Source organism: Dryobates pubescens, chromosome 20 (assembly GCF_014839835.1).
Source record: "Dryobates pubescens isolate bDryPub1 chromosome 20, bDryPub1.pri, whole genome shotgun sequence".
Lineage (NCBI taxonomy): Eukaryota > Metazoa > Chordata > Aves > Piciformes > Picidae > Dryobates > Dryobates pubescens.
In genome coordinates this window covers 1,994,527-2,009,551 of record NC_071631.1, presented here as the reverse complement: position 1 = coordinate 2,009,551, position 15,025 = coordinate 1,994,527, and the positions used below count along the sequence as shown (strand labels likewise).

At 60.0% G+C, this 15,025-nt stretch overlaps 1 protein-coding gene across 7 annotated transcripts in view; it reads left to right on the top strand.

Moving 5' to 3' along the window:
* Nucleotides 1-15,025, top strand: part of MACF1 (microtubule actin crosslinking factor 1) — a 176,916-nt gene that overhangs the window by 14,180 nt on the left and 147,711 nt on the right. The window contains exon 1 of one of the 7 annotated variants that reach the window (XM_054170410.1): nucleotides 5,330-5,392. The exons of the other annotated variants lie outside the window; for them this stretch is intronic. Coding sequence (XP_054026385.1) covers nucleotides 5,341-5,392 — 52 coding nt within the window. The 5' untranslated portion in view covers nucleotides 5,330-5,340. Of the gene's footprint in view, nucleotides 1-5,329; nucleotides 5,393-15,025 lie in introns of those variants that run through there. 7 annotated transcript variants of the gene reach the window in all.

Sequence of the window (15,025 nt, the reverse complement as noted above, 5' to 3'; positions counted from 1 at the left end):
GAGCTGAGCCTCCTGGGGGGAGTTTAGGGGTGTTCAAACAGCCTCCAACTTGGAAACAGCCTCTAGCTTGGCACCAGCAGAGCAGGTTCCACCCCTGGCAGTGGTGGCAGAGCCTAGGGGGTTCCTGTGTTGAGAGGCTGAGAGGCTTCATTTCCAAGCTCATCTTGTGGGAGTTTGTTCCTCTGGATGCATCCCACCTGGCTTGGGGGAGGGGCCAGGGAAGGGGATCCTCCAGCATCAGCTTCCCAAGGAGATGTGTGGTGGGCCTGGGAGGCTGGGTGGTCAGATTTGGGGTGTCTGGCTGTGGTGAGATGAGTCCTTGGGGGTGAGGTGTGCCCAGGCTCTGGGGCAGGGAAACCCAGAGGCTGCTGCGAGGGGAGAAGTGGGGAGGGAGGGAGGGCTGCTGGGTGAGGTGGTTGGGGAGGTTTGGGGTGAGGAGTGAGCTGCTGCTCCTGGCAGGATGAACTGGGGGCTCCCTCCTGCTCTGCTTGGATCCACCAGAGTGGCTGTGGGTGTCCTGTGTTCGTGCCTGGTCCCTGCTGCTGTGGCCTTGCAGGGCTGGGAGTGCTCCTCCATCCCCCCCTGCGTTATCAGTGATCTGGAGCAGTGGGTTGAGGCGGTTGGCTGGGCACTGCCAGCTCACAGCTGTGCTTTCTGCTGTCTCCTGTGCACACCAGGCTGCATTTCCATTTCTCATTTCCTCTTGGATTCCATTTCCCCCTGGTGAGCCCAGGGCGGCCGGCACCGTGCCCGTGGTGCCACAGCAGCTGCCTGCTTCCCTGCCCTCCTCTGCTGGCACCAAGCACTCGGTACTGATGCCAGGGAAGCTTTGCCAGCCTCCCACAGGTGATGGCTGCTGTGTTTTGCACCTTCACAGCTCCTCCATAGGTCTTCTGCTTTTCCAACCTCTACTCTTGCCCACTTGGAGCTCTGCTGGGACCTTGCTTCCAGCTGCCCGTGGTGAGGGCAGAGTCACAGAATCCTGGAGTGGTGGAGGTTGGAAGGGACCTCTGGGGATCACTGAGTCCATCCCCCCTGCCAGAGCAGGAGCACCCAGGGCAGGTCACACACAGGAACACTTCCAGGGGGGTCTTGAAAGGCTCCAGAGAAGGAGACTCCTCCACCTCCCTGGGCAGCCTGCTGCAGGGCTCAGCACCCTCACACCGGTGAAGTTTCTGCTCAAGCTGAGGTGGAGCCTGCTGGGTTCCAGCTTGTGTCTGTTGCCTTTCTGCTGTTACAGGGCACTCCCCCTTGGCCCCCTTCTTCTTCTTGGCATCCCCCCTTTAGCTAAGCACTCCTAAGGCCTCCTGCCAGTCTTCTCCAGACTAAATAGCTTCAGGTCTTTCACCCTTGGCAGTTTGGGCCAGGGCCACCTCTGCCCTCCTCTTGTCCCAGCCCTTGCTTTGCCCTTGCTGGCTCCTCCCCAGCCATGGAGCTGTGCCTTGGTCCCTTGGTGGGATCTTTGTGCTGACTTCTGGTTGTCTCAGCCCAGGTTGTAACTTCTGCCTTGCCTTTTATTAATCACTCTTGAGGTCCTTGGTGGCCTTTCAGAAGTGCTTTTGCCAGCAGCTTCTTTTTCCCTGTGGGGAAACCGTACACAAAGGCTGCTGTGGCATTGAGGTTGGCCTTGACCTTGGGGCAGTGTTTGCTGCAAGAGGTGTCCTGGTAAAACTATCCCCTGGGAAGGACTCTGCTCCATGGGGAGCAGGGCCAGGCTGTGGTGATCCCACACCCTCCATGCTGCCTGCAGCTTCCCCACCACCTAATTAGCAGCCCCCTCACCACCCTTTGGGTTCAGCTGATGGGAAGATCACTACAAGGGCTGCTGGGGACAGCCTGGTGTGGCCATGACCCTCCTGGGGGGTGGTGATGGTGCAACCATACCGGTGAGGCTCTCCTGAAACAGATGGAGCCCACGTCCCAGGCTCTCTCCTCTCTGTGCCCCACATCCCTGGCGCTGCCTGAGCTGCCTCTGCCCCACTGCTGGTGATGGATAGCTGGGGGGTTGGTTGGTGGGGAGGAAGGGCAGCGTGGTTCCCCATGGCCCCTCCCCAGCTTGTGTGTGCCCCAGGGAGCAGAGCAGGGGCTGGGGTGAGGCTGCTGGGGGACAGCCATGGTGCAGGAGGCTCTGTGGCTGCAGATGCTGCACGTGGAGACATTTCGTCCTGGCCGGCTGCTTGGGATGCTTCTCGTGCCTGCTCTGGAGGGCAGTTGCCAGGCTGGGAGATGCTGGGATTCCTCAACTGGTTGGGTGCCTGGTGGCTGTCCCAGGAGCTGGGGGCTCCCCCCTCAGACTGAGCCAGCTGGGAGCGATCCTCCCCAGGCTGGGAATTCCAGGCGTGCCGGTGGGGAGAGGGAGCTGGGATGCTTGTGGATGGGGTCTGCTGGCATCACCCTGAGCCCCCCCAGGATGGCAGGAGGGAAGGCTTTTTCTCCCCATCACCATGGGGCTTGGGGACTTGATGGGTGCTGGGCTGCCTTGCCCCACTCCTTTGTTGTCAGGGAGCAGGGCAGGAGGGAGGCACTGAGCCCCTGCCGCGGTGGGTGCTGGGGGCTCGCCCAGGGCACCCACATCTCCCTCCTGCCTTTGTCACTTTGGAGCAGCTGCCTGCTTGCTGTGTCTGCTGCCTGTCCCAGTGGTGCTTGGTCTCTCAGCTCCTCTGCTGGGAAGGAGAAGACAGAGATAAATAAAGCAGAGCTGCTGGTGCTGCCCGCTCCCCCACGCTGGGCTCTGCTCTCCATGCCCAGGCAGGGCCACCTCCTGGAGATGCTGTCCCTGCTGTCCCCTCCACCTTTCCTTCTCCCAGCCTTTGCCAGGGAGAAGCAGGGAGAATTTTTTTTTCCTCTCCTTTAGAGGAAAATTCCATTGTGCTATTTTTAGTGGTGACAACTTTGGCTTCTTGCAACAACTTCATTCTGCTCCTGGCTGTGCTGGCAGGCGTGGGGGGTGGGATGTCTGTGGGACCAGCCCCACCATGCTGGGGCTGCAGCTGGGCTGGCTGGTGAGGAGGGCACCACTACAGCTGGGCTGGTTCACGTTGGGATGGGGCCAGTCTCTTGTCAGTGGTGCCCAGTGATAGGGCAAGAGGTGCTGGGCACAAAGCTGACCAGAGGAAGCTCCATCTAAATGTGAGGAGGAACTTCTTTACTTTGAGGCTGGTGGAGCCCTGCAGCAGGCTGCCCAGAGAGGTTGTGGAGTCTTCTTCTCTGGAGCTGTTCAAACCCCCCCTGGATGCTCTCCTGATCTGGGTGACCCTGCTCTGGCAGGGAGGAGGTTGAACTAAGATGGTCTCCAGAGGTCCCTTCCAACCCTCCTCATTCTGTGTTGAGTGGCCACCCACCATCAGCTGCTTGGGTTCCTCCCTTGGGTGGCAACAGGTCCCCTGAGTGTCACCTCCATCCCACCCAAGCCTGGTGGTGTGGAGGAGAGGGATTGGGTGGGGGAGGACCCAGCCTTGGTGATTCTGTGATTTAAGGACACTTCTCCTCCTCCTGTTTCCCCCACAGAGCTCCCAGAGTGATTCTGGCTCTGGGCAGGCAGCTGTCAGGGGCACAAACAGCAACTGGCCCCTGGGCTTTGCTCTGCTGCTGAGGGAAAGTGATAGCCCTGCTCTGTCCCCACAGAGGTGTCTGTCTGTCTGCAGAGCCCTGGGGCAGCAGGGCCCTGTGCCCCCCTCTGGGGCTGCTTGGGGGTGGAAGTTGATTTTGTGGCTCCTGTGGGGCATTGCTGTGGGATGCTGCCTGCTTCGGGAACGGGAGATCTGCTCCCCCCAGCATGTGGTGAGTTGTAGCATCACAGACTGGCTTGGGCTGGGAAGGACCTTCAAGATCATCCAGTTCCAACCCCCTGCCATGGGCAGGGACAGCTCCTCCCAGCCCAGCTTGCTCAAGGCCTCATCCAACCTGGCTTTCAACACCTCCAGGCTTGGAGCAGCTTCTCTGTGCAGCCAGTTCCAGTGCCTCACCTCCCTCATGGGGAAGAATTTCTTCCTGATGTCTCATCTCCATCCAGCTTCTTCCAGTCTGAAGCCACCACCCCTGGTCCTGTCACTCCATGCCTTTGTACCAAGTCCTTGTCCTGTAGCCCTCTTCAAATCCTGGAAGGCTCTTCTCAGGTTTCCCTGGAGCCTTCTCTTCTCCAGGCTGAACAACCCCAACTCTCTCAGCCTGGCTCACAGCAGAGGTGCTGCAGCACTCAGGTCATCCTCGTGGCCTCCTCTGGACCCACTCTTAACAGTTCCAACATCCTCCTGGTGCTGGGTGCTCCAGAGCTGGAGCTGGACCTAGCGCTGCAGGTGGGAGCTGGGGATTGATGTGCTGGGCCCTGCAGTCAAGGGGCATCTCTGTGCCAAGATGCAGGGAGCTGCCAGCCTGCTTTTTATTTTGGTGGGGTGGTTTAGCCCCTGCAGCACCTCCTTGCTCTGGTTGCTGTCCCCTCCCTTCCAGCAAAGCTCAGGTGTGGTGTGGGGTGTGCCGGGAGGGCTCTGCGCCGTGCGGTGGATGCTGCACTCTCTGCTCTTGCTCAGTCTGCTGGGACCTCTCTGGAGAGGCAGTGGGGTGACAGACCACACTCTGCCTCCATGGTCAAGCACACTGCAACCCCCTGGTGATGGTGCTAGCATCCTTATTAATATTTTGGTTTAGGAGAAGCCCTGGGAGGTGCCTGGTGGACCCCAGCCCTGCTGAAGGGCGGCGATCAGCGAGGCAGGCACTGGGATCCCTTTGGATCAAGCAGGGCAGGCTCCTGCTGCCAAAAATCTCTTTAAAAGCAGCAAATCTCCTTTTCTGCTTCCTTGCTGCTGGTGTGGGGTAAGTGGGAGGGCTGGGGGTGGCAAAGGCAGGAGGGGTCATGCTGTCCCGTGCAGGCACTTGCTCCTGGGGCTCACCTGGGCCAGTTTTTTCCCCACACGATGGCACCTCTCTGGTGCCAGAGTCACCAAGGTGGCTTTCCCCACAGACTGCATTTTCCACATCTTCTGCCTTCCAGCCTTAAATCCTTTTGGGGTTTTGTTTCCTTCCCCTCCCAATTCCCTCCAGCTCCTTGCTGGAAATATCCCCGGGACACACAATCCCTGAAAGCTCTGGCATGGAGGAGGGGGGGGGAAGGGATGCCGGGAGCCCTGATGGTGTGGGGCACTTACTGGTAGCTCTGGGCTCATTTGCAAAAAGGGGGGTGGCCTCGGCCCTGGGAGGTTTTAATGCTTCATCAAATAAGGAAACAGGAGGGCTGTGCCCAGCCGGGTGGTCAAAGGGCGATGGTGGTGAGGCCAGCGGCGCTGCTGGGGCTCCTGGGTGCCCCGATGCTGCCCAGCTGAGGAGAGGGCTGAGCTGGGCTGGAAGATGGACTTGGAGAAGTACAAGAAATTCCTGGATGGACTTGGCACCCTGAAAGGTATTTCCAGCCGGGGTGGTGCGGCCGTACAGGGAGGAGGGAGGCTGAGCCGCCGCCGTGTCACCTCCTCCCGGCACGGCTCCACCATCTGCCATTGATTGCTGGTTGAGGCAAATTGAGGACCCCCACCCCCCACCTCCTGGAACATCGAGGAGTTGTTGGCTTCCCACGGAGGCAGCCGGCAGGGGTGGTGCTTTCCATGGCTCCGCTTCACTTCCCTCTTTTGTCTTCTCCTTGGATTTGGAGCGGTGTCTGGGCACAAAGCGAGCGCCGGGGCAGGGGCTGAGCCGGCCCCGAGAGCCGAGCAGGGGGGCAGGGGCAGCTGCTTTGCAAGGAGCGACTGGAGAAGGAATGGAGCTCGAAATCCAGCCCAAGGGAGAAGAGCTCCCTGCTCCTGCCGAGGGCTGGGGGCTGCTGCAGCTCGGGTGGGGGTGGTTTTCCCCTGCGTGGCTCCCGGTGGAGGTGGGTGCGTGATGGTATCTGGGTACGAGTCGGCGATTTTTCTCCCCTCTCTGCTTTCCAAACCCCTTTCCTGGTGCTCTGCCCTCTCCTGCCTCGCAGCTTTGTCCCCTGAGAGCTGCCTGTGACACTCGATCGTGCTGGGCCAGCCCCTGGCAGGTGGCTGGAGGCTGGTGGCCATTGTCCGTGCTGCAGCAGGCAGCCAGCCGGGGCTGCGGGTGAGGGCTTGGTTTACTTGGTGCTCTGGCTGCAGCAGGAGGGGTGAACAATTCCCTTGCTGTTCCTCCTCTTTCCCTTTTCTCTGTGGCCTCAGGTTGCACCAGGGGAGCTTTACATTGGGCAGCAGGGAAAAATGTCTTCAGCAGAAGGATCACCAGGCACTGTCCCAGGCTGCCCGGGGAGGCGGTGGAGTCCCCATCCCTGGAGGGGTTTGGATGAGGAGCTGAGGGACACGGTCTGAGAGCTGTGCACAGGGAGATGCTAGGCTGTAGTTGGACTCCATGATCTGAAGGTCTTTTTCCAGCCAGGAGATTCTATGACTTCCTTTCTTTTTCCCTTCCTTGCTGTCAAGAGAAGCCTTTTGCTCCGAGCCTCCCATCCCGCTCTTGGGACTCACCACGGCACTTCAGGGCATGGCTTCCTGGCCACAGTGCTGTTAGGTCAGTGGGTGGGCTCAGTGATCTTGGAGGTCTTTTCCAACCCAACCCATTCTATGATCAGGCAAGAAGGTGGCAAGCAAGGCAGAAGGCAGCCAGGATGCCATTGCCTGTCGTTCAGTGACATTTATTGACTCACCCTCCTGTATTTTGCGGCGTGGCCTCGGCACAGCTGGGCTGCACCAGCTGATCCTGCCCTATAACAAAGGTGAATCAATTCTGTGTTTGATTTAGCTGGGAGCCAAAGGGAGTTGTCACCCTGGCAGGCTGGCAGCCTCCCCACCCTCCCGTGCCGGGGCTGACGTGGAAGGGTTAATCCGGCGGCTCAGCGGCTGACAGCTGCCCTGAGCCGTCGCCTCCGGCAGGAATATCCTTCCCTCACATCCCTGCTCACATCCTTCACTTTCTTAGCCTGCCTGTCATAAGTTTTTTCTTGAGCCTCATTGCAGCTGGCACTGGGAATCAATGGGGAAGGAGCCCTGAGCCTCCAGCACAAGGCTCTCAAAGCAGGGTGGATGCGGAGCTGTTAGAGCTGGTCCAGAGGAGGCCATGAAGGTGATCAGAGGGCTGGAGAGCCTCTGCTGTGAGGATAGGCTGAGAGCTGGGGAAGGCTCCAGCTTCTGGTGGCCTTCCAGTATTTGAAGGCAGCCTCCAAGAAAGCTGGGAAGGGGCTGTTTGCAAGGGCATCAGGGGAAATGGTTGGAAACTGGAGCAGGGGAGACTGAGGTTGGGCATTGGGAAGAAGTTCTTTAGTAGGAGGGGTGGTGGAGTGCCCAGAGAGGTGGTGGGGGAGACCCCATCCCTGGAGATGTTCAAGGTCAGGCTTGTTGGGGTTCTGAGCAGCCTGCTCTGCTTGAAGATGTCCCTGCTTACTGCAGGGGGGTTGGTCTGGATGAGCTTTAAGCTCTCTTCCAACCTGGCTGGCTGTGCTGGAGGTGGTGGGCCGTGCTTGTCCCCCAGTCTGCAGCCCTTTGGTAGCTGGAGCAGGGATGGGTGCTGAGGTTGGGTGCAGTGCCCCCAGCCTGGGGGTTTTTTTTATGGGTGCTGCTGAAGCTCCTGTGCTTGAGGAGGAGGTTCAGGGCTCCAGCTGCAGCTCAGCACATCCCCCTCCTGCCCGCAGAGCGAGGTGGGAGCAGCCGAGATGACATCAGGAGTGACATTATGAGTAGGGTTGGCAGGGTGACTGGTTCCAGGAGCTGAGCTGGCAGCCAGCTCCTCTCCAGGTGCTGCCCAGAGCCCTGCTGGCAGCGCTGCCTGCCTGCAGCAGGGCACTCCTGGCACTTTCTGCTGCCGTGAGCAGAACGGGAATGCAAAAACCACCAGTGGCAAGTCCCTGAGAAGCCAAATCTCTGCTGTCTCTGGGTCCTTTTTGCTGCCTCCAGTCCGAGTGGGGCTGACTTGCTGGCTGCCACCAGCTGTGTCTGCTGCAGAACCACAGAGTTGCTTTGGTTGGAAGAGACCTTTCAGATCAAGTCTAGGCATTAACCCAGCACTGCCAGGTCACCGCTAAGCTATGGCCCTCAGCACCACAGCCTTTCAATTCCTCCAGGCTTGGAGACTCCACCACTGCCCTGGGCAGCTTGGGCCAGGCCTTGACAACCCTTATTGGGGAAGAAATTGTTCTTCATGACCAACCTAAACCTGCCCTGGTGCAACTTGAGGTCTTCTTCTCTTGTCTTACCATCCAGAAGGTGCTGGCAGGGAGATGGAGGGAACTGGGCACAGCTTATTGTGGACAGGGGAGTCGGGGAAGGGACAGGGAATGCTTCAGTGACCTTAATTTGCACCTTGGGGAGGTTTAGGTTGGATGTCAGGAAAAATTTCTTCACCAGCAGCGTTCTCCAGCACTGGAAGAGGTTGCCCAGGGTGGTGGTGGAGTCACCATCCCTGGAGGTATTTAAAAGCTGTTTGGATGAGGAGCTTAGGGACATGGTCTGAGAGCTGTGTACAGGGAGTTGTTAGGTTGTGGCTGCACTCCATGCTCTTAAGGTCTTTTTTCAGCCAGGAGATTCTATGACTGAAGGTAGTGAGATGGCTCTTTGAGTAGGCACAGCAACCCCTTTCACACTGCTGGGGTGCTTCCCGGGGTGCCAGCCTTTGTGGGCACCACTGAGATGGAGGTGGCTGTGCCACACACCTCACCGTGGCGGGCAGGCATTTGCTGGGTAGCCAAATGTGCTCTTCAGCCCGCCCCTGGGCTGCAGGGCTGGACAAAGCTGGAGGGAAGGGAGAGGTTTTATTGCTGGAGAGGTTTCTGTTCCCTTCTCCCCCCTCATCTCTATTCATCTCCCCGGGGAGGTGGAGACAGCAGGATATTGGAGCTGGGAGCATTTCATATGTAAATGTCTGTGTGTGTAAGTCCAGGCCCCTGACCCCCGGCTGGCTGCCAGCATCCATCGCTGTCAGCCCTGCTGGGTTGGGGGTGAAGGGCTTGGAGAACATCCCAGCGCGCCACTGGGATGGAACTGGGAGGTCCTGCCAGATCCCTGCTTCCACGGTGGGGGACAAAGGATGCTGCCGGGGGCCGGTGGCTGCCCCAGCATCCGCTGCCGCGGGGGGTTGGGGGTCACCCGGACTTTCCATAGAGCCTCCAGCTCGGGTTTCCCGGGGCAGCGGCTGTCGCGGCCCCGAGGTGACAAAGAGCCTCGGGCTGGGCTCGGCAAACTCCATTGGATTACAAATGTATTGCTGGGTTAATTTCCCCGGCGGCACGGGGCCGCCCGGTTTCGCTTTCCGAGGAGTTGTTGTTTACTCGGGCAGCCAGGCTCAAACCCCAGCATCTCCTCAGCCCTCTCCTCAGCGCTCCGCTTAATCTCCTGCCTTCATCTGACCTTGGCACTGCCTCGTGTTTTCCCCAGGGGAACCGGGCTCAGATTCTTTTCCCCCGTGGCCAAGCAGCCGCCCGTGGGGCTGTGCTTGTTCCTGCCGAGCTCCTGGTGGCTCCTGTGCCCGGCTCTGCTGCTCAGAAGGAGGAGTTGGGAGGTGCAGGACCCTGCTCCTGGAGGGCTCTGGAGGATCTGAGCAGGAGGCTGGTGCCAGGGAGGTGCCAGGGAGGTGCCACGGCTGGTCCCTGCGTGCCGCTGTCGCCGTTGGCTCTCGTGCCATCATGTGATGGCTTCCTGAGGAGCAGCCCAGGCCGGGGCCACCCAAGGTGGTTGGGTGTGATAAGACTTCCAGGGCCACCATCTGCCCTGGCCAGCTCGGGTGGAGGCCTCGGGGAGTTTTGGCTCCTCTGGCATGTGTCTCTCCCAGTCCCTGCTGTCAGTGCACAGGAGGAGGACCTGGCTGGTTGCTCCCAGGGAAGTGTGGTTGCCTCCCCTCCAGCTTGGGGGTAGATTCAGATTGGATGTCAGGAGGACGTTGTTCCCCATGAGGGTGGTGAGAGCCTGGCACAGGCTGCCCAGGGAGGTGGTGGAAGCCTCAGCCCTGGAGGTTTTGAAAGCCAAACTGGATGTGGCTGTGACAACCTGCTGTGGTGTGAGGTGTCCCTGCCCATGGCAGGGGGGTTGGAACTGGCTGATCCTTGAGCTCCCTTCCAACCCTAACAATTCTGTGGCCACCTTGTGAAGTGTCCCCTGGGGAGCACAGCCAGCTGGGGGGACTCACAAGCTGTGCCCTAATGGAGCTTCCCCAGCGACGTGCAGCTCTCCCACCACAACCTGGTGGTGCCAGAGCTGGGTTTTTGCTCCAGGAAGGTCCAGCTCAGCCCTCCTAGGAGCACCTGAAGGGCTGGGGCCGGGCAGGTGGGGTCCAGCAGGTCTGGCACTGTGCTGGAGTTTAAATGGAGCAGGCAGAGCATAAAGTTAGCAACTGGATTATTTCCTTTGCTTTTTTTCGTGGGGATTAAGTTTCTCTGCGGGAGAGCAGGTCTCTAGGGAACAGAAGTTTCAGGCTCCTGCCTCTCCCCTCGTTGGTTGGGGTTTTTTTTAATCCCAAATTCCTCTCTGCTGCTGCAAGCCAAGGTCGGGAGCCGGCGGCAGCAGCTGGGAGGGATGAAGCATCCCTCCAGAGCGCAGCACAGCCAGGAGTCAAGCCCCAGCGTGAGCCCTGGGAGCGTTCCTGCTCCCGGCAAGCAAGCATGGGAGGACCGGAGCCACATCCAGATCCTGCTCCCCAGCCCTGGCTTCCTGGCAGGGCTGGGACTTCCCATCTTGGGTGGGAGGGTGCTGGGGCTGACCGGCAGAGCTGTCACCCCCTCCCCCGCGGCGCTAATCAGGTTTCACACTGCTTAGTTTGGGACATCTAATGAGATCAGGGCTCAAGGTTGCTGCCTGCCCTCTGTTTGCAGGGGAAAAAGGAGAGAACCGGCAGCTTCCTTCCCTCCCACCCCCGGGGACTGCACATCTGTCCTGGGCAGGCTGGGAGGGGTCATGGGTCCCCTGCTTGTGGTCGTCTTTGGGACAGGATGAGGCCACTCAACCCCTGGGCTGCTCCGTTGGGGTTGAAAGTAGCAAAAGGGGGGGGGGGGGGGAAGGTGGGGACGACGACACGACAGAGCTTCCTACCAGCAGCTTGGACTGCATGCTTGGGCTGTGGGCTGCACCCTTGGGTTGTGAGGTGAACTTGGACTTGATGTTTAGGCTGCAGGGAGTGCTCTTGGGGTGCGTGCTTGGCTTGTGAGGTGCGAGCTTGGGCTGCGAGCTCCCTGCTGCTTCCCTCTCAGCATTATGCATCACTGCTTGCAGGGAGCAGTCCCAGGGGGTCTGAGCTGTTGGTGGGCCCCATCACAGCCCAGTTTGGGAGATCCCATCCCTGCCACCCCCCAGGCAGGCTGTGAGCTGCTGTGTGGAGCCTGTGCAAACACAGCTCCCGAGCCTGCCCCGAACAAAGCCAGGCCAGTTCCCACCAGCACAACCTTTCCCCATTTCTCCTGCTGCCAAGCAGCCCTCGCTTGGCGTTGGAATAACAACCCTGAGCCGAGACACCAGGCCTTTTGTTAGCTGCTAGAAAGGAGGTTTGATGACGGCCAGCCCTCGGCTCCCCCCCCTGCAGGGCTTTCCTGCTCCCTGAGCCCCTGCTGTGGGCAGTGCAAAGCTTGGCCTTGAGCGACCAACCATGAGCCCAGGGCCAGGCTCTGACCTCCAGCTCCCCTGAGCTGGGCTGTGCTGGGCTGCAGCTCCATGCTGCCCTGGGGTCTGGCTCCTCAAGAGGGGCTGGGGCTTGAGGCTTTGTTTGGAGGATTTTTCCAGGATTTGGGATGTTTAATGACAGAATTGCAGAATGGTTTGGGACCTTTAGAGATCATCCAGGCCAACCCTCCCCTGCAGTCAGCAAGGACATCCCCAACTAGAGCAGGTTGCTCAGAGCCCCAAACAACCTGACCAGCAATGGTTCCAGGGATGGGGCATCTACCACTTCTCTGGGCAGTCTGGGCCAGGGTCTCACCACCCTCATTTCTTCCTTCCCTCCAGTCTGTATCTCCCTCTTGGAGTTCAAACCATCCCCCCTTGTCCTGTCACAGCAGGCCCTGCTCAAAAGTCTGTCCCCAGCTATCTGTTCAGCCTCTCAAAGCACTGAAAGGCCACCAGAAGGTCTCTTCTCCAGGCTGGACATCCCCAACTCTCTCAGCCTGGCCTCGCAGCAGAAGGGTTGCAGCCTTCCTCTCATTGTTGCCCTGGGTGTGCTCAGCCCCTCTGCAGGTGGTGGCACCGCTTGCAGGATGCAGCCAGGCCCTGGGCTGCTGCCTGGCACAGGGCTCTGCTGCTCACCTCTGCCAGGGCTTCCCTCACCTCTGGCAGTGGGATGTTTTTGGGTGGGTTTTTTGGTTTGTTGTGTTTCTCTCTCCACGGAGAGAGGTGCTGCTGGGGTGTGCTGGGAACCTCGGAGCAGCTGTTTCCCCAGCCACAGAGACGGCAGCTTTGTGGAGGTGGTGTCCCCGTGGCCGGAGGGGCAGGGAGGGACCTGGAGATGGCATCACCACCTTCCTCCTCCCTCTTCTCCTCCTCCCCCAGGCTGGGAAGGGTGCCACCTCACCGTGTCAGCACAGGCCCCTGGGAAAGCTTGCAGCCCTGTGTGTCCTCTCGCACATGGGTGTGCAAGCACGGCCTCCTCCTGCCCACAGCTGCCAGGATGTTGCTCACTCCCCACAAGCCCAAAGATTTTTCTACTGGGAGACCTTTGCTGTTCCTCCCCCTGTGCATCTCCATCCTCTTTGTCTCTGGCACCACCTCCATCTCCTCCTCCTCGTGCAGCAGCTCTCTGCACATCAAAGGTTGCCCTCACCCCTTGGCTCACCGCTTTGGTCTGTGCCCCAGCAGCCAGCTGCTGCCTGTCCCCACCACCGAGTCCCAGCCTGGTGGGGCTTGGAAGGGACTCTGGAGGTCATGCTAAGGCAGGGTCAGCTTCTCCAGGAGCACAATGCCCAGGTGGGTTTTGAAAGTCTCCAGGGAAGGAGACTTCCCAACCTCTCTGGGCAGCCTGCTCCGGGGCTCCAGCAGCCTCGAGGTGCTGCCTCCTGCCCTCTCCTCGCGGGGTGTGATGCCAAGGAGTCGATGCCAGCTCAGCGGGGTCCGGTGCTTTCCCGGAGCCTGGACTGCCTGTTGATGGCATCACTGAATGAGCAAGCACAGGAGGGCTCCCTGCCAGCGTCCTCAGAGGGGGTGACAAACCAGAGGAGGCTTCTGAGAAGTGGGAAGCGATGAAATAATGCCTGAAGTGCTGTGTCAGCAGAACCCCAGCGGCCGTCAGCTGGGGAGCCTGCCGGGCAGGAGGGTGGATGTAGGGAGCTTTGTAACACCCGGGAAGAAGTGGTGAGATCACCCTGGCCACCTCTTCAGCCTGAGCTGCTGGGTTTGCTGCAGGGAGGGAGGGTTCAAAAGCCTGGGCAGGAGCTGGGTGAGATGTGCCTTGGGGTGGCACTGCGTGCACGGGGCTGGGCAAAGCTGCTGGCTGGGGTTGAGGTCCGTGTTGGGGGTCTCGGGTCACTAGACCTGCTTGCTCAAGGCCCCATCCAACCTGGCTTTGAACACAGCATCTCCCAGCAGTGAGGTGATCCCCAGGGTCCTGTCCCACGTCCCAGCAGAAGCAGCTCTGCTGTGGGAAGGGAAGTTTGTTTGGGTGGCTTTTTTAAGCTATCATTCTTATTTTGGTGCCCTGCTGTCTGCTGGAAAGGGGAACATCAGCTCCTCTTTTATCAGCACTGCTTCCTTTCTCCTCTTCCTCAGAGTTCAGATCTCACTGCTGGTGGGGGTGGGGGTGGTCTGAGGCTTTGGCAGCCTGGGCAGCTCCTCTACCAAGAGATCTGCAGCTGAATGTTCACTTGTGCCACCCTCTTGATGGAGATGCTGGTGTGGAGAGGGCTGGTGCAGAACCCAAACCCAGGATTGGATGGGGACTATCCAGGGCTGGGTGGGGATGATCCAGGTCTGCATGGGGCTGCCTCAGTCATTGGGTTGATGTCTTTTCTAACCTTAATGATTGTACAGTGTGGGACCCTGCAGACTCGTCCCCATCCCTCCTGGCACCACCCTTTGGGCCATGGCTTAGTGAGCATGGTGGTGTTGGGTTGATGGTTGGACCTGATGATCTTAGAGGTCTTTTCCACCCTTAATTATTGTACAGTGTGGGACCCTGCAGACTCGTCCCCATCCCTCCTGGCCATTGCACTTTGGGCCATGGCTTAGTGGGCACGGTGGTGCTGGGTCGATGGTTGGACCTGATGCTCTTAGAGGTCTCTTCCACCCTTCCTGCTGGATGGTTTGATGACGCCGCGCTGCGGGATGATGAAAGCCGGGGGGAAACGTTTGAACGTGGGGAACGCTGCTGCCGTGCCAGCAGCCAGAGGCAGGCAGGCAGGGCCGGGCGCCGGCGCTCGCCGGCTGGCGAGAGGCTGCCGGGCTCTGCCCGCACACGCAGGGGCCGCTGATTCACCGCGGGGAGAGGTCTCCCCGAGCCAAAGCAGGGGAGCTGGTCCCGCGGGGCGGCGTTGGGCAGTGGCAGGAGCCGTGACCCGCTCCGTCTTCCACCTTGTTGTGCTTTGTTTTAATAGCCTAGATCACAAGAGACGTCATCTTTGTTCTTGCTTCCCTTTCCCAGGGCTGCTGGCGCCGGGGCAGGGTGGAGCTGAGCCCCCGCGCCCCAGCGGGGTCCTGCCTGTGCTTGTCGGCACCGGGGGGGTGCTGCGGCACGAACCGGGGTGCGCCGGCACGTGCGGCTGCCCGGGCACCCAGGGCTGCGGCTGGCTGTCTGTCCGTCCGCCGCTGCCTCCCCTGCCAGCAGGCTGCAGTGGAGTGGCTTTGGCAGAGCTCTGGGAGAAGGTTCCCAAGTGGGGAATGCTATGATCCAAGGGGAGATGTTGTCCCTGGCTGAGGGTGAGCTCTGTACCCCCCAGTTTGGGGTTTAGGGGTGCAGCTGGGTTGAGCTTAGCCCAGCTCTAGGAGAAGCTTCCTGAGGTTCCCTAGTGGGGAATGCCATGATCCGAGGGGCAGTGCCATGATCTAAGGGGAAACATTGAGCCTGGCTGAGAGTGTGTCCTGTCCCCCAGTTTGGGGTTTAGGGGTGCAGTGAGTTGGGTTGAGTG